The sequence below is a fragment of the Melanotaenia boesemani genome, chromosome 4 (assembly GCF_017639745.1).
Source record: "Melanotaenia boesemani isolate fMelBoe1 chromosome 4, fMelBoe1.pri, whole genome shotgun sequence".
In the NCBI taxonomy this organism is placed as follows: domain Eukaryota; kingdom Metazoa; phylum Chordata; class Actinopteri; order Atheriniformes; family Melanotaeniidae; genus Melanotaenia; species Melanotaenia boesemani.
Genome location: NC_055685.1, coordinates 31,563,508 through 31,583,247, shown reverse-complemented (window position 1 = coordinate 31,583,247; position 19,740 = coordinate 31,563,508). Strand labels below are relative to the sequence as shown.

The following is a 19,740-nucleotide window of genomic DNA, read 5'->3' as shown; positions in this document are numbered from 1 at the left end:
ACAACAATCTGATTTCTCTGAGAGGCAAACAGGACAAGGTTGCTGTCACAGCTGTCCAAAAACACTTAAACAGGTTATGTACTTTGATCCATAAACACCATTAATTCACTCTTTTTGCCGTTATTGACACTTCAAAAAAACACCTTTTTCCAACTACACCTGTATTTACATGTACAATACTTTTTAAAGAACATCTCAATACAAAATACATATGTACATCGTCTTCATTTGTTAATAATTTTGTTACAAAATAGGACTTTCACATTTAGTTACATTTAATTAAGTCAACTTTTTCCAAAACTGTCATTGAATCTACATTGAATAATGTGTAACGTGACTGTTCAAAGCACAGTGGCACAATAAGTGATAATGGCAGCAACAAAAAGTTGTCCTTTACCATTCAATCCCATGAAGACTGTATAGCTTTCGAAGGGAAAGAGAGATAGGAGTCGGAACGCACATCTGATGGAGAGGGAAGGTGAACTTGACATTAATGAACAGTAATGTCTCTTCATTAGCCTGTGCAAAAACACAAATTTAGCTCATGTGATGGCTAAACGATGTTGACAATCACAGATTGAAAAGCTAATTGGCCTCAGATGAAACTTATTTCAAGGTAAAACAAATATGTGACCGAGCCTCTTGTTCAGGATGTGTTGACGTACAGGGCTACTGCGAGTGTAATTAACTTGTCTCAAATGTCCAGAGATTGTCTAGATGGCAGAAAAGGTACTCCAAATGTAAATAGGGTTGACAAGGTGCTGCGGAATGCATTTAAAAAAATTATTTGTTTTGCAATCAAGATACAATATAATATTCACTTGAAATTGTACATTGTTGACACAGCATGAACATCACGACCACTTACTGTCATTCTGAAACCAACATTAAGCAGAAAATACCAGAAAGCACATTTTCTCCTTTTGATCCAGACGTTGTCCACTGTGTTTGCTTGCGAGAGTATTTAGTGAGGTTGTAGAATAGCTGACCTTTCACCTCACAGGCCAAGGTGACTTTCTCTTGTGACAGACGTGGCAAACAGCCAAGTAAGAAACCAGGACAAGAAGATCTATTCAGACAGGACAACACTGACTAACACACAGGTGTGGAGCCATAAAAAGGTACAGAATAAGTTTGGGGTGTTGGCCTTTGTAAATAAAGGCGGCTTTCTTTACAAAAAAATATTTATCATGCTGCCAAGGCAGCGTCGCAGTTATTTAGTCACTGACTAAAAATATCAGTATTAATATAAACTTATAAATAAATAGCGATTGACTCCCCCTCCACACACACAATTTTTGAGACTTCTTGTATAATTATGTACAATAAGTGTAATCTGGAATAAAGAAAAGAAAAGGACAATAATTTTAAGGTCAGCTTAAGGTTATGTTGTTCAAGTTTGAGGCAGGTTGATCAAAAATAATAAGTATAAAAAAGACAATAAAGTTTAAAGACAGACAAATCAGTTCTCTTTGTTTGCTGCCTGTCACAACATCTGGGGTTTATTAAAGAAATCTACTTCCTGTAAATGTTCTTAATGGGATTTATTTAATAATCCTTTTTAAAAATGTCTAATTACTTTAACTACATGTCTTTGTTTGCATTTCATATTTATCAGTGGCATGTACAGATAGTCGAGCTACAGCAGTTTCACATTCAGATCAGGCACTGAGCTGCAGAAATTTGTTAAATATTCCTCTGATTTATAAACATCATTGAATTAGCTCCTTAGCAACTTTCCTGCTGTACATGTTGTACCAAAATGTGTTTTTTTTTTTTTTTTTGGGTTTTTTGGGTGTCTTTTTTTGGGTGTCTCATTTGATGGTCAAAAAAACCTTAAGGAGGCACATTTAATTCCGTACCTGGCCTCCTTAAATGTCCCATAGCTAAGGCCTTGTTGCAGCTGCACCTCATCTGTGTGTACAGTTCAAACCCATGTGTCCGCAGCGCCCTTTGCAGGATGTTAAAAGCTGACTTCATAATTCATTCAGCAGCTAAAAAAAAGCTTGAAAACTGCAACGCTTAATCACAGTAAAACCCAGCCATGAGAAGAAAAATAAATACACTGAGAAACTGAAACAGCAAAGCCAGCAAAATCCCCTATATGGGGACTTTGTGTGAGGAAAAAAACAAAAAACAAAAAAACAAACATTCCTCCTTACTTAATGTCCAGACATCTTTACCAATGTCCCACCTCCAACAGCAAAAAAAAAAAAAAAAAAAAAAAAAAAAAAGTCCACTTTTTTTATTTTCTTCTTCCCCGAGACAGAAGAAGAATATTTACCCCTCCCTGACTTTCTAAAAAAGCGTCTAAAATAAATGAAAACAACGAGTGCCTTGGCCTCCTGTCCAGCTGGAGGCCTCACTGCTACCTGATGCGACCGTCAGCACGGGGTGGTCCCAAATGAGACTTAGGATCTGGGCTCAGGGAGCTCCATGGGCTCTTGGCACAAGCCTGCATGACAGGACAGGCAGTGGGGCCAATGGCGCAGACGTCGGTTGCCTCCCACAGCTCCCCCACGAGGCTGTCTAACCAGTGCTCGAGTTCTGGGCCTGTGAGTGCTGCGTTCCTCTTCGCTTGCTCCACGTAAGCCAGGCTGATTGGGATGTTGAGCACCGGATTGAGGCCGTGGAAACTCTGCTCCATGTAGCTGTTCTTCACTGGCCCATTGTGGCTCTTCAAAGCATCTTCTGAAGAAACAGAGGAGGGAGAGGAAAGGTGGTAAGAATGACAGACTGGACTGAAGAAAATGGAAACGAGATGGAAGCCTGGCTTTTCACTGGCTGCTAATTTGCCTGGGCTGATTTGTACAACTGAACCCTTTAAACCCACCCTCTGTGATCTGGTCTGTCAGGTCACTGTAATGCCGAATTTATGACAACAGTTAGAAATATTTAGGATATGTTCACATTCCTTCTTCCCATGACTGTGAAGCCCTGAAGGAAGACTGTGGTCATAGAACACAGCTTTCCCTTAAAACTCCAACTCCACCCTGAGCTTCAGTGAAGCTTTAAATTCCTCACCGGTCCTCTAACCAAGATGCTAGCAATCTTTCTAAGCGTGGATATGGAACACAAACTCCCTCTCACCCAGATGTTTGCAGACATCAGCGCTTTTCACACATTGGTGACAGAATGATGCGGTCAGAAAGCACCAGTCAACGCAATGTCCAGCTAGCTTTGTGGAACCAATGTGTCTTGTGAAGTCATGCCTCTGGAGAGAGGCATGACTGTGGAGTTATGGATATGAGCATGTATGTGTGTATGCATGAGTCTGCTGCTGCCACATCATAAAGTTTTACTAGGGCTGCCTGTAGGAGGGGAACCTGGTGCCAGACACAGCAATAAATTATAGGCGGGTAGATGGAAGAGTCAAAACCAAAGCACATTACGAAACACAAGCAAGCCCAGCACGCACTAAATCACTTCATACTGATTTTCTTAACTTAAACACAATTAACAACTAATTCATGGAATTTATCCTTACAATATACAGTACAGTAAGTTTGGACATGTTTCCCATTAAATCTAATGAGAAAGCGTGTCCAAACTTTTGACTTATACTTCAGTCTACCTTAATTTCATTTTTAAAGTGCAAAACAATTGCAATTTTTTATTTTAGCAAAAGTATCTGAGGGGGCCACAAACATAACTGCAAAGACTATTTTTATCAAGTCACTTTTGCTTTTGTTATTATTCCCAAAAGTTGCTTGACATAAAAAAAAACAAAACAAAACAAAACAAAACAAAACAAACAAACAAAAAAAAAACTATATTAGGGATATTAAAGATACCTGAAACATAGATGTTTTAGGATTTGTAAAAAAGAACCTGAAACCCAAAGTGCTCATAAGGAGATCAAAACCTTTAATAAGGGAGATACTTCTTGATTTTACTTTATGGTATTTACTGCATTTTCAGACATTGTAAGGAAGTAATGTTTACATTAATTTCAACTATAGGGAAAGGGCTTTTTTTGTGTATAATGTACTGGGCTGACCTGGAAATGATTTTTAAATATTTTTCCATGGAAGGCCAGAATAAAAATAAAAAAGAAAGATTTCAACAAAAACAAATGGAAACCACCATAAACCGGTAATTAAGATGTAACTTGGGCTGATGCACAACAACCCCACTGAGACTCAGGTTAACGACAAAAGCTGCAACTGTATTTGTTGTTTACTCTTCATTATTAAAACGGCTCAAGGAGATTATTAAAGTGAAAAAAAAAAAAAAAACGTGATTGTGCCAAGGCTGTCGTCTCGTGCGACTTTCAAAGCAAACTGGCTGTTTATGGATTAGAACATTGCAGTCTTGCCTCTTATCCATGCTGACTGATTGATTTAATTGTTTTTAGAGGGCTAAGTGTGCTGTTGTTTAACACTCTGTTTAGTATGTATGAGCTGCTCACTGGGTTATTAGGGGTGACTTGATGACAAATAAACAGGGTCTGCAGAGGCCCAGAGGATTGATTATAGAGGGCATTGTTGCAAATGCAACACTGTGGACTTGTGTGTGTGTCTGTGGACATTTTGGAACACTTAAATGAGGAATTATTACTTCACAGTGAATGCAGTGGTAATCTGTGAGACAATGTCTGTGTTGCAGAGAAACAAGATACTGAAAACAATGCTCAATTTCTGTCAGTAATTAGCCTTGAATTGCAAAATAGTGCAAGATATAAACTGACTAGCAAATTATTAGGTACACCTTGCTAGAGACCAGTTTGGACCTCCTTTCACCTTCAGAACTTAATTCTAGAGTCAACAAGGGGTTAGAAACATTTCTCTAAGATTTTGCACCATATTGACATGATAGCATTACACAGTCGCTGCAGATTTGTTGGCTGCACATCCATAATGAGAATGTAGTTCGAGCTGATTTGAGCTTTGTCACATGGTGCATCATCCTGCAGTAAGGTACACTATTATTTAATAAAGGGATGGACAAGGTCAGCAACAATACCCAGGTAGGCTGTGGTGTTTAAACCATGCCATTGTAAATAGTAAATGGACTTGTACTTATATAGAGTTTTGGTGAGTCTGTGGGAAGATTTAGCCATGGTTTTCTGTTTTTAGCTGACAGGAGGGGCACCCAGTGTGGTCTTCTGTTGCTGTAGCCCATCTACCTCAAGGTTGGAAGTGTTGTAGATTCAGAGATGGTGTTTTGCATTGTTATAAGCATAACGAAATGTTCTTCTCCAAAAAATGCATTTCGAAGTTGTCTACAAAATCACTGTGGGACTTCCACTAAACTAGATTTTCAGAAAAAGTTTTGCCTTTGGAATAATACTGAGATTTTTCTTGAGTGATTATCTGTGGTTGAGAAACAGCACAGCTGTGCAATAAACATGTCTACTGGAACACACTGTCGATGGTAATTTTGTGTTATCTAAAAGCTGAAAGAAATGACAAACACTGGCTACAAATACAACCACAGAAGCTATTCAGAACTCTTTCTCACCTTGCCGTATGGGCTGATGCTTATTATAAGCCAGTGGGGCGATGAGAAAACGGATCTCAGCCACAGGGCTCCAGTGATGCAGGATGCGGATGCTCCACACACCAGGTCGCAGAGGCTGGTTGAGTGGTGGGCGGTAATGTGTAAACTCTGCACTTGCGTCAATCAGGATATCGTAGGTGGCTGCGATGACATTGGTGGGGTCGATCCACACGACGGTGACAGTGACGTTAGGTCCTTTATTCCACTTTTGCATGCCCACCGTCTCATCCATGGGACCCATAAGGCCGCCAATGTTTCTGAAAAGACGCTCTTTGGCATCCCACTCTGTGCCAATCTGACAGAGATGAGAAAGAATAAGGGTGATGAGAATGAGTGACAGAATGGGGTAAGACCAGAGGCAAGGAGATAAACAACAGTGAAAGACATTCAGAGCACAGAAATCAACAAAAAGCCCAACTTACTACTTTACCATAGTGTTAAAATAAACCACATTTGTACTAAATCATCATGAGTTGTGCCACCAATCATTCATTCTTTATCAAAAAGTACCACTCTCCAACTTATCCCATGTCACAGCTTTTAGCCATCATTATAATATGCAGAAGTTAACAAGCCCAATTGTTGCAACTTGCACATTTAAGCATATTTGTCTACAGGAGCTGCAATGCCCGAGTCTGAGAGGCAGTCTGAGGAAGGCATATGGCTGCACCCCAGCCATGAGGATCAAATGAAGCCCTGTTAGCTCCCTGAACACATTTTATAGTGATGACAGTGGCAGAAGGTAATGAAAAGTTGTATCCAGTTTAGAAAAATATTTGTCATCAACAGTCACCACAGAAGAATACAGCTACACATCAATAAAAAAGCCCATAAGGAGAAAGACATTTAGTATAGTCAAACACAATGATCACAGCTTTTTTGACAGGAAAAACAAATGTGAGTCTGTGTAGGAAGCTTGATAGGAATGGGCTTTCAATGGTTTCATCGAAGACTCCAGAAACTGCATTCTCTGTGACAATTTTTAGATAAATGAAGTGAGCAGAAAAACAGAGCAAAAAGTACCACTGAATAAAATATATTTCAATTGAATTAAGAGACATTAAGTGCCTCTGGCTGTAGAACATGGCACTCGCTGCCAGCCTGCACAGCAGTGGGACAGCCTGAGTAATAAGGAACCACTTAAAAGTTATCATGTCTTGCTAGCTTAAATTTTTAAATATTTAATAATGTAATGCCTGTTTGCAAGTAATTGGTAATATGCTCATGTCATGATTTTATAACAGTGTTCTTTCTACATATGTAAACTTAAATATAATACAGCTAAAACAGAAGAAAAATGAAAGACATCCTAGCATCAGGAACGTTAAATGAGTGCTAATTGTCCTAAATGTCAGCTCTGTGGTTGAGACTAACTGTAGAGAAGTGATCTATGTTATGCATTGCCAAAAAATGTGCAGTATGCAAAATGAGAGAAATGGTGCGGTTGAGGCTGATAAAGACAACAAATTGACAGAGAAGGAGGCAATGCACTCACACAAGCACCGACAGGAAAAGATGTCTTGGGTGGGGCAGAAATGTGAGAGGGATGGCAGCTTTGGGAAGTGCTCATCCTGACAAAAGTAACTGATTAACACAGCCTCACCCTGCTGAAGGATCAATGTTTGACTGGAACTGATTCAGTATTACATCCTCTGAGAACTAAAATTTCGATGCACAGTAAAAATAGACATTACTTGCACAAACAAGACAAACAGCAAAAGATTCTTGGCCATCTATTAAAGGCACCTTGCTTTCATCTAAATTACGTGGCATGATCTCTGTCTTTCCATCCCCTTGGACCTTATTTTATATCTCATTTAAATAACTAATTAACTCTCTATTCGAAAACCTCAGATACCTATATTATTTAAAAAGAACACACACACACACACACACACACACACACACACACACACACACACACACACACACACACACGCACGCACGCACGCACACACACACACTTAGCAAATACAAGCCACATAAATAAATAAGAGGAGTTTTAACAGGAGAGCCTGCAAACAGCTGTCTAAACTTAGAGTTGTAAGAAGGCAATTCTCTCAATATTCGCATGCTGTGGGTTGTCGGGAAACCCTCAAGACTTGCTTCCGGATCTTGCTGGTGGTTTATCCAGGAACAAGCTTTAACTAAGTACAATATACAGTAAATCATGTACAGCTGGCGATGTCGAAGTCCAAGTTCTGCTTTGTCAAGCAGTTTCAAATCAGATGAAGGGGAAGCCTCCGCTTTTAACTCAACAGGCTTTTATCTCTTAGTAGCACACACTTATTGTGCATACACAGTTTAATAAGATGCACATGCAGCTTGTCTGATGGGCTGTCTGCCTAATGACCGAAGTTCAGTCCCTATCCAAACTGCCACAGAAGCACTTAATAGGAGAAGGCAAATTTTTCCCAAACTGGTGTGAAAAAATGTTAAGAAATTAAAAATATACTGCTATATGGTATGGAATTGTGTTAATGCCTATGGTGTGGTTAGCTTCCTCATCTGTGAAGCTCCATTAATGCTGACAAGTACATCCAGGCTTTAGAGCAACATCTTGCCATGCAGATTTCAAAAAGAAAATGCTCATTCACATACTGCATCCATCAACAGCATCGCCTCACAGGAGAAGAATCTTGTATCACAAAGCAGTTGGTTTGCTCAGTTGGCAGAGCATTTGTCTCCCATGCGGGAGACCAAAGTTCAAATCCCCCTGGGGACAAATATTAAAATCTTCCAGTTTGATCCTTAGACAAGACCCTTAACGCTACTGCCTAATCACTGTAAGTCAGTTTGGAGAAAAGTGTCTGCTAAATGACTGTAATGTAATGTAATCCTAAAACAGTAAACATCATCCACCCACTTATCTTCTATCACTTATCTGACATTGTGTTGGGCAGCAGCAGCTTAAGCAGAACAGCCCAGACTTTGCCATCCATGTCCACTTCTTCCAGCTTGACCGAGGCATTCTCAGGTCAGGAGAGAGACATAGTCCCTCCAGCATGTACTGGGTTATCCCTGAGACCTCCTCCATGTGGGACATGTCTGGACCACCTCACCAGGGAGGCATCCAGGAAATCATTACATTCTGTTTTATTTATATTTTAGACAGTGTACCAATGTTTTTGGGATTGGGGTTGTATGCTGACCCATTGTACAGCATCAGTAAAAAGTTTGGAGATATCTACTCATTCAAAATTGATTTGCAAGTGAGTCCAAACTTTTGAAAGGTACTGTATATTCTAGCCTGTTTACTCGTTGTTTTGGTCTAAACATTGAATTAAAATCATAAAGTTTATAATTTTAAACATTGCAATTACCCTTTTCCAGGACTAAAACCATTTATGTGCAGATGGAGTTAAGAGTTGTAAGAAACCTGTACAGTAACAGGTCCATTTCAAATAATTTCAGCTTCAGCCTAGAGTTAACAACGACCTCTACAATCAACCTGGTTCTGAGTCTACTCAGTAAGCTTTGGCTTAAGACCAACACCTAATCAAGCTTTATGACCTCTCAGACAGTCTTTTGCTTACAAAGGCACATGCTTCTTTTTAAGAACTAATGCTGATCTAGCAACCTCATCGGTACTTAACACCTTAGCCCATTCCTCTACTGGCACTGTTTACTCAAACTTTCCATTCACTTGGACCAATTATTCAGATTTTCCATTCTTAAACAGCATTTACTAACAACCATTGCCATTTTCAGAAAATGTGACCCTCATTTATCATCTGCTGTTGCTCTGAGAAATGGAAGGAGAAACTCCTGATCTGATAATGACAGATTTTATATATTTTGCTTTTATTACTTTTCCTCACATATGCCCCATCATTCACGTTATTACCTATATTACCTGTTTCATCCTCTGCTAAAGTCTGTGCCTTACTTAATAGAAAACATAAAACACTCCCATCTCATAATCCAGCTATTACATTTCTTCTCTCTGACCTGTCGACCTTGCAAACCTTTTCTCCACGTCACCGGCTTGCTGGCGCCGAGAGCTGACACTTCCATTAAAGAAGGCAGGTCGGTTTGATCAGGCAAGGGCATGGACAGTCCCACTCTACATCTGGCCTTATTTAAAACCTTACGGCATATATGCCCCTGGAGGGTACATTCAGAAGCTCATTAGTTGTACCTTTTTGGAAGGAGAAATCAAACACAGGTGTTTACCAGCGACACCACAGGACTCCCCCAGGGCACCCATTACATTACTGGTTAAGATGGATGGATGGTAATAAAGATTTACTTTGGGGTGATAGATGTGTTAGGATGGGTTTTGAGGTGAAAAAGAAAAATATTTTCTTTACCTACTGAAGGCCTCGAGTAAACTTGATATTTAACAACACACTCATGTAGGCAAGCCAGTTATTGAAAGTCTCCATCAAGGGCTACACCAGAAAACTCAAAACTAGGAATTCAGGTCTACAGCATGTAGTTTTTTACATTAACACATTCAAATCATTGCATTCAAGAACATGGCTGTTTTTAACTGACAAACAAGAAACAGCTTGATTCTGAGTAATTGATGGTCAATGATGAAACAGGTAAATGTGGATGCATCCGTACAGATGCCCATGGGATCCATTTTCCAGTACTTTGTAGCACCACAAAAATATCTTATGAGGGGAATTCTGAGGATATATATATATATATGTAGACAATAAACATGGTGTTAAAAGAAAAATAGCTGTACAAAGTGACAAAAACTGTTGTGTTAATAAGGAAAAAAGAAACCTAAAAATAGCATGTTAAGTGTTTACACATTTTAAGTTTACTTGCAGAAAATGTAGCATTTCTCCACACAGAGCAAGCTTAGCTTCCAGACTTAGCCAGCTCAGATAAGTAGCTTATTTTTGTAACTGTGTAACTGTTGGACAGCCAGCCTTTGACTTCAATTTAGAGTGAGGGCCAAAACCAGCTCTGATACAGGAGCATTCAGCTTCCATAACTGGTGTCTGGTAGTCATTTACACAAGTGAATTCTCACTTTCTTCCTGACTAGCTTAAAAAACTTCCTCTTTGCTGCACAGTGCTGCTTTTCCTGTTTGTAGTGTGATGTCAGAAACTTAGTTTTACACTGCAGTATGATCAGTTGTGAATAGGTTTTACAATGTAATAAAAAGGGCTTTTGGTTTAAGAAAAGTGTGAAATGTTTAAGTGTTAAGCTCAGCGCTTGAAAGCTGAGGGCCCTGAGTTGCTTTTCATGTACGCATAGGTAAAAATCTGCATTATTCACTAGGCTATAACAACTTCCCTTGTTTACTTGTTTGTAGGATGTGACCTAATATAAAATATAATATACGAATAAATATAATTTGTATAAAATATATATATGGCTCAAAACATTTAGAGAAGATTTAAACTCAAATTACATACTTAAGAAGAATACATTTCCACTTCCACATGTCAAAACTTTCATAATGTATGTATATTAAGAAAGTGAAAGTGTTTTATATCTAATGCACTGTATGCTTTTTTCCTCTTGAATTTTTTCTTTTGCTCATGTACAGTACATTGGATTGTCTTTAGTATGAAATGTGCTGTATAAATAAAATTGTCTTGTCTTATGATAATTTAGCTTTTTTTTCCTCATTTATCTTTTTAAAATTGATCTGGACTCAAACAATGATGAAAACAGGAAGTTTTTAACCCCAAATTTGTTATTTTAATGCCTGACAGCTAAACTGGAAAGCCAGAAATGTAGCTGGTACTCCCAGAGGCCTGACCAAGACAGGTTTCCAAGAATTGATAGTGGATTAAATTTATTTAGATTCAATTTTGATTTATATAGCACTTTTCAAGGAACTGAAAGTGTTTTTGATTGAATCTATTATACATTCACTCCACATTCATACTTGGTGATGGTAAACTACAGCTACCCCAGGGAACACTGACAGCTTGGCAACCAATTTGCTCCAACTTCCTCTCCGACCACCACCGAGCATTCATTCACTGGCGATGCCATCACTGGAGGCAAGGAGTGTTTAGACTGTGGGAGCAGAATTTGAACCACCAACCTTCTGATCATTGGGCGACTTGCTCTGCCACCTGAGCTATTGCAAAGAAGATAAGTCACAGGAACTTAATTTGTCATCTTTCCTGACAAATTACACACATCACACATTACACACAGAATTATAAGTATTTCGTCTGTTCATCTATTTTTTACATTATTTTTGTATCTGTCTGTCTACACCTCTATTTATATATGTTGCAGTTTACAACATTTGCAAATTTCTTCAGTCATACACATATTTCGAATGCATTGTCTTTATTAGATTTAAAATTTAGTGGGCATGTAAAGTATGTGTGCAGACATTTTGATTTTGTACACTGTGGTAGAACAAGGACTAAGTCATAAGTCAAAGTCAGTGTTGTACTACCATACAAGATTTACACAGCTGAGCATAATATACCTCTCAATGTCAAGTCCAACTTGAGGTGAAATACTAATTTTAACTGTGTGGGCTTTAAGTGGTTCTACACTAAATCATGTTGTAAAAAGGCAGCTGGGAGGCAGCAACGGTGGAGTGAAAAGACATATCTGTCTTGCTTTATATTTGAAGACAGGAAACATATTGTTAAGCTAACCATATGGTTTATCTAGAAAATTCCAGTGTTTAGCTTCAGTAATATGGTTCCTATCTGTTAGGTTGACATAAAGCACAAAGCTACTGCAGCTACAGCACGTAGTCTCATTTAAGCTCTTTCTGCTAGTGTTTAGAATGACAGATGGACAAATTGACTGACATCCATTGTACTGTGGCAGACAGAGAATGCTTTTCCAGCCTGAGCATCCAGATAAAAACCACAGCTCATATCACTTCTCTGTCACTCATGGTCTCATAGGCAAGACACACAACAAGGCTTAGGGAGTCTGGGAACCTGGATCTCTTTCTGTCAGCTTTGAAATGACTAGAAAAGGTGGCACCGGGTCAAGGTGTGTTCAGGTGTATGAGAACTCAAAGCAAACAAATTCGCAAACAAATTTGTTGACATTTCTGTTTCCCACAAAGTCATGCAGGATAAAGCACAGAAAAAAGGTCAATTTGCATTCGCTCGGTTAATTTCGTCCTTTTTTAAACTCGGTGGCTGTCACATCATAGCTGAGTGGCTGTATCCTAAACAGGCATTGTGGTAAACAGAAACACAGATTAACATAACAAGACAATCAAGGAAAGCATTCCAGTGTGAAGGTGAGAAGACATTCTATTAGGAAACAACAAATAAGCAGCACATGAAGCACTCATCCCTGTAAACTTGGATGAATTCAATCAATTTACATTTTACAAGGCCATTACAGGTACCAGTTTAATTGTGTGGAGTTGTGCAGTGCTATAAGTCTTGGCAAGGGCACCGTAGCAATGAATATGAGGTCACCATAGCAATGAGCTGTATATCCCAACTCTAATTATTAGCTGAAGAGCTGTTTTTCCTGTTAGTTGCTCAAAGTTTTAATACAATTCATTACCTGACACTGGCAATGGCTGACTGATTGCTTTGTGCTCGATGCCAAACATGTGACTTTAAATGCAAATTAAAAACAGCTTGTATGCCACACAGGCTAACACGCTGACTCACCTCTGCAAACTGCAACCTGCTGAATGTGCTAGTAGGAGGGCTGGTTAGCTTGAAGTTCTTTTTGGGTGCCACCCAGGTCTCCATGGTCTCCAGCTTGCTTGTTGCCATGTTAGTGGCATGGTGCTTCACCAGGTAGCCTTGAAATTGGTCTGAATGGAAGTAGAGATGCACTGACACTGGGTGGCCCATGGGGATGGGAAAGTACCTGGCAGAGCATTGAAGAAGTGAGAATCCATTAGCAAACCTGATACCTACTGACCTACCTACCTGTGCAACATTTCAGGGCTGATAGTGTAAGAAGGAAAGAATAACAAGATTCACCTGGATAACGTCTGAGGAGAACTGGCCTTGGACATGCTAATGTGGCTGGATGCTAATGTGTTCTTGCAGTAAAGGTTAGTGGGGAGTCAATGTGCTCTGTAATTGTGTGACACGGTAGACATTAATTCAATGACCTTTAACAGAAATCCAATCGGTCAAAGACGTGTAGACTTTGCAGATAATTCCCATGAAGTGCTGCTTGTGAGGTACTATGCCCACACTTGGGTCACTGGGGTTTTTAACTTGTAATGTGTGCACATGGTAATAGCAGCAGATCAGAGATACAATACTGTGTAAAAGTCTTGAGCCACCCCTTTTTCTTCATATATTTCCAGGGAAGCAGAAAAGTAAGTGCAATTTATTGAGATGTATTCAAATCATTCAAAGTATTTAAAATCAATATTTGCTGCATTGGTTCCTTGTGCATTTCAGTTTAGATGCTTATAAATGTGTTGGGTCATAAATTGGGTCTTATGAGCCCTCGCATACCCTGAGGTCCTCTGGTACTGGCCTTTTAATTGTTCCTAAAGTTAAAATCTTGTGGTAAGGCCTTGTTCCATCACTACGGTCCTCGTCTGTGGAACAACCAACCAGAAAGCCTCAGGGCTTCAGAGACTCAATTAGACTGATATCTCTGTTAAAATCACCTAGCTGGTGAAAAATACTATTTCATGCTTGCCAAAATGAGTTGTCATTAGCATTTATTGTTGATGCAACCAAATAAATGACTTGTGAAACATGACATGTCTTTGCAACACGCGGTTAATAAAGAATTACATAATGAGACTATTTAAAATGTGTTCTGTGTTAAGTTATCTGGTTCCTCCTTTGTTGGGAGCTTTCTTTTGCGTGAATGATTTATAGGTCAGAGTTAAGTGGCTTAACAAAAAAGACAACACATTCTGCTGAAAATTGTTAGGTACAAGGACTTGACTGAAAGTTAGTTGCCGACTTCCAGAGAAAAGTTTGCATCCTTGTTTGAAAAATATAAAGAATGGAGGGGCGGCTTGAGACAAGTAAACAATTAAAGTTATTGTTTTACAGTGTGCTGGTTGCTTAACTAAGGACTCGAGTTCTGAGGAGCAAAGAGATACTTGGGATAAAAGAGGTTCGTTGGCAGCAGATGCAGATTAGTGAAGAGTTTTGAACAAAACAAACAAAACAAAACAAAATTCCAAACACAAGTTTGTTGAACAAAGTTGAACTGGGTCATTCAGTCAGCTGAAGCTGAATGATGCTCTTGCCCCTCTGATTAATCTGTTGCTTATTTGAGTGTCGCTTCACATGTGGCAGAGGGTCGGCCCTCAGGGCAGCCAGCCGGAGTGACTTCTGGAAAAACAAAAAGGGGGCCAGGGTTGGCACTGCTGGGAAACGCTCCACAGCTGCTCTCTGCATACTTCCTGACTCTTTCTTGCCCAGATTTCTCAGCCCTCTGCTTTCTCAACACCCCTTTAGTCCTCCTGCTTTGGACACACACAAACGGAGCTCAACACAAACACACAGTGTTTCTGCCTACTCCCATGTGCCCATAGCCTCATCAGTATTCCACTAAAGGGCCAGGAGTCAACACGTCCTGGTAAATGCTACCCTGACAAGCAGAACAGCAAATATTTACACCCACAAGGATTGCGCTGCACCCCCCACCCCAACTCCTGTTCCCATTTTCTGTCTTTTTCTCTTTCTCCTCTCTTTATTTCCCACTTGCCTCTTCCTTTTAACTCTTTTCTTCTCTTCATTTACCCTGCTCTCTGTCCTCATCTCTAAGCTTTCACGTCTTTCCAACAAGGAGACGTGACTGCCAGTGTGAGAGGCAGTCAGAAGGGGCCAGGGCGTAACCTGCACAGAAGCTCCATTCAAGCTTTTCTTCCACAGTCCCTCCAACTGAGTCACAGCGAGCTGCTAAAAGCTCCAAATTGCTCTCTGTGTCTTTTGCTATAGTCTCACACTGGGACTGACCTACCCATCTGTTAGTAAAGCATCTGAATTCTACATGCATGCAAAATATGAGGCCACACACACTACATATGTCAGCAGCACTTGAGACATAAGACTAGGACTTGAATAAGATGGATTTCTAAGTGTAAACTTTGCTGTGATGTTTCGAGGAGAAACTTGATGGGGTTTAATTACTTGTCTTGATCAGTAAAATTCCAGATCAATAAAACATAATTAAGACAGCTTCAGGCAGGACTTACATAGCCCTGCCACACACACTTTGTATTAAATTTTTACGCTAGTAAAGCAGAGCGTGGCTAAATTACATGAATCACAAGGGAATTAGTTTTTATTTCTGCTTTTTTGTTCAGCTTGATCTAAGAACGTTCTCACTGCAGCAGTCTGACTCATTGTGGCTCACACACTTCAGGTCCTGTTTGCCAAAATGAGCAAAAACTAAAAAAATAAATGTAAAAAATTCCAAAATATTAGCACTTTTTGGAAAAACACATTCAAAACTAAAACTTTGCAATACCAATATTACTACAAGACATTACAAAAATGTAATAATAATAATAATAATAATAATAATAATAATAATAATAATAATAATAATAATAATAATAATGAAACTGAATAAAATGTAGAGAAAACATGCAACTGTAAACACAAATGCACATAACAATTAAACTCAGCGGTTCAGTTTACAACCTTTAAAAACCTGGTGGTGTTGCTCTAAAACAGCGGGATCTCACTTCAAAACAAAACTGAATTGCTTTAGGCTAAGAGTGTCAAACATATGGGCTGGGGGCCAAAATGGACCCACCAGAGGGTCCAATCCGGCCCACGGGATAAATGTTGAGGTGATATAAAAGACATTAACTGAAATTTTCTAATAAAAGTAATAGTAACTCCTGATTTATCTACTGGAGGTTGTATGTTATATGTTTAAATATAAAACTTTCCAAGGCATGAGGATAACTTGTTTTATATTTTAAATCTTTCTTACCTAATACATCTGACTTCAGTTTATATGATGAGGTGAGTCAGTTCAGATGGTCAGGATTACTTCACAGATGTGGAAATATACGTATGTACATTTAAAATCGCTTCTAGTTTTTTCACTTCCTGATCCCAGTGAATTGTTTGATTTTGTAGATCTATGTAATCTGTAAGTTGTAATGCACATATAACTCAGAAACTGAGGCAAAATATTATTAAAACTGCACTTTCTTTTTTTCAGGAAATTTCAGGTTGTTCAGGGTGAAGCCTTCTTTTTACTCTAAACAGTAATGACATATACACCATCAAATACTGTTGCAACTAAGACTTTGTGTATTTATGTATATAAAAAAGTGACAAGTCTGTTTTTGTGTTGTAGACACAACAGATTGAGTTGGTTGCATAAACACACACGGATCACTTACTCTACAAACACAGATACACACTTTTCAGCCTGCTTCCTTGATTTATGACCGTTTGCCTTTCATTGATCTAAAACTGTCTGTTTGATACCCTCATTCTTCCATTTGTACATGCAAATACACACATGCATAAATTTTAAAGCTTCACATCTTTATTTTAACTAATATTGTGCCTGAACAGAAACAGCTGTAGCCAAAAGATGTTTTTAAGGTTTGATGGATGGTAACCATAAAATTGTGTTTCCTTTTATTGCTTGCTTTTACCTGCAAGATTTTATGGAACACCTACAGAGTAGCAGGGTGTGTATATGTGTGTGTGTGTGTGTGGGTGTTTAGGAGGGGTGTTGTGGCACTGGATGTCCTTATGGAGAGGAAATCATCTCAGCTCACACAAAGCATGCTCCAGTTGAGGTTATTAGTTCTGTGTTGTTGTTGAAGATTTACTCCTCAGCAAGTGCACTGCTTTAAGTGACAATAAAAGGCAGTTTACATACTGATTTCTGAAACTTTTCCAAGAGAAGCAGCGCAGACTAGCTGCTTAGCTTGGCTACTAACAAAATCTACTGTAAATTAAATTAAAGTTTGTCTCCATATGCTGTTGGAACAATTACCAACTTGTGGGGGGGAAAGGAATTTTATTATTTGTTGATATCATTCAGATGAATATAAAGATGTCATCTTAGAACATACAGTATATACAGTTATTGTTACTGTGGATGTTTTCTCATCTTGCATTTTAAGGAGCAGTGCATTGAAATGTTCTTTTTAATTGCTGTGCATCTGGGTCTCATCGCTGTGTGAGTAAGCCAAAGGACAATTAAGCTACACTGCTTCTACACCAGATGCTCCTTGAAAACATATGCTGATTAAACCAAAAGTTTAGCACATGATGCTGAAGTGTTCCATCAGCTCATGTAATATAAAAGCATAGACTATTTTCCCTTTCTCCTTTAAACAGCATACAGTATGTTAACTGCTCTCTGGAATTTATTCATTTCCACTAATAATAGACTAGCCTACAGGCCAGCTTTCAATGTTATGACCTATATAGGCTCATTATCTCTGGGATAAACTGACACAGTGTAGTATTGTGTTTCAAAATGAAAAGCATTACCCAGAGTTCCCAATTGCTTATTGGAGCTTTCCATTGCCATCCTGTTTCCATGACATGGGATCTTATGTGATGTTGCATGAGGAGAAATACAAAAGGCCTTTTATCTGCTGTGTATTGTGGTTTCTCATGCTAAGATAGGTGTAGCTTGCTTTTGACAATGACACAAACTCAAGATAAACAGTCGGTGCAGGTGTGTGATCATAGAGTGAAAAACAAGAATTATTTGCATGTATATTTGTGAATGTCAATGAGGATTGTGGGTCATAATACAAACCTGCAGCTGTGATCGTTTGGGTTCCCCTGCAGCGACGCTGCGGCCCTGGCAAGGCCCAACCGGGAGAAAGAATGGTAGTACGTGAGCTGTGTGTCCGACAGGCTGGCCACGCCATCTGGCTCATCATACACATTTTCCCAGTACGAGTTGAGCGCCGGCATTCCTTGGGGAAATGGCCCGAACAGGTATGCATCCAGCTGGTTTACAATCTCCTGGTTCACGCTGGCCTCAAACTTCCTGGCAAAGAAGGTGGGCCGCACTGTTTGCTGCAGAAGGAGAGGAGGGAGGGAGGCGACCAGAAGAGCAAAGCAGGGCGAGATGAGATAAAGAAAAGAAAAAAGGAGAAGATTAAGAAATGGTGGTGTGCCAGGATGTCACTGGAACAAACGTGATGTGTGAGATGTTTGTTGAAGTGATATGTGGGCAGAGGAGAGAAACAAAGTGCAGATAAGAGGAAGACTAGGGGTGGTTGAAGGTAGCAGATAACAAATAAAGAATTATTTTCCTTAGAGATTTGTGAATTGATTAGAATAGGCATTAAACTGAAATGACGCTCTTCTGTGTCTCACTTTTCTTATGCAGCACAAAGACTGTGTTAAATATTAAATGTTTCTTCAGGTCAGTACACCCACAAGGGTTGTGGAGTGTTTACCCCATCTATCTAGCATCAGATAATGAAGATTGACAGCATAGAAAATAAAAATCAATCAGGGAGCTGCATTACCCACAATGCAACATTACCATTAATAGTTTAGTTGGAGAAGGTAGCTGGAAAACACACTTCTTTCAAACTGATGGTGATGTGGTTTAATGTAACTTCCTTTGAAGCTTTAAAAGGCTTTATACATATGTTTTTCACATTAGGAAGTATGACCCTAGACCTGTAAACAGACTTTGATATATAAAATCAGCACAGTTCCTTTAAGAGAGAAAAAGAGAGAAAGCATTTCTAGTGATGTTTTTTGGGTAAATAACTGGACTCTAGTAGAGAATTTGCTTCTGTGAGTTGTTTTGTTGGTTTTAGATTTATCAACACTTCACCAGACAAGGATAATTATTGGTTAAGGACTCAAGATAACCTATGAAAATTCCCTATGGTAATTGACTCCTAGACTTTAGCTGCTGAGCCTTTAAGCCCTGAAACTTGTGAAGATGATCTGTGATGGATCAGACTTTTTTTTTAGCACATTCCCAAACATCCCGGTGGGGAATGTTTCAAAAGGGTTAATCACACTGCGATATAGTTGCTATCAATGAATGGATTTTTGGTGTATGACTGGAGTTAGAAATCACTCGGGGGATCAATGTCAGCTTCATTACAGCAACTACAGTCAATATTAGTAGCCAAGAGTATTCGACCATGAAAGGTAAGAAGAAGGGAAAAAACCCGAAACTCTTCTGTATCTCCATGTGTAGTGTATAATTTCACAGATTTTTATGTGTGGGTAATAATTTCATCTACTCATCAACTTTTTCTTAACATTTTTTTTAATCCCCCACATTTTTTTCACCCACTTTGTCCCTGCCAAGCTGTTTCTTATGTGGTTGATGCTGCATCATAAAATCTGCCACCTCCAAAGCTTG

General features: G+C 39.1%; 1 protein-coding gene across 1 annotated transcript in view; it reads right to left on the bottom strand.

The window, feature by feature from the left end:
- Positions 1 to 2,268: 2,268 nt before the first annotated feature.
- Positions 2,269 to 19,740, bottom strand: part of LOC121639066 (xylosyltransferase 1-like) — an 83,829-nt gene continuing 66,357 nt past the window's right edge. The window contains exons 8-11 of the mRNA XM_041984246.1: positions 18,157 to 18,422; positions 13,089 to 13,293; positions 5,464 to 5,797; positions 2,269 to 2,691 (exon numbers count right to left, since the gene is read on the bottom strand). Of these exons, the coding sequence (XP_041840180.1) occupies positions 2,369 to 2,691; positions 5,464 to 5,797; positions 13,089 to 13,293; positions 18,157 to 18,422 (1,128 nt within the window). The 3' untranslated portion in view covers positions 2,269 to 2,368. The remainder of the gene's footprint in view (positions 2,692 to 5,463; positions 5,798 to 13,088; positions 13,294 to 18,156; positions 18,423 to 19,740) is intronic.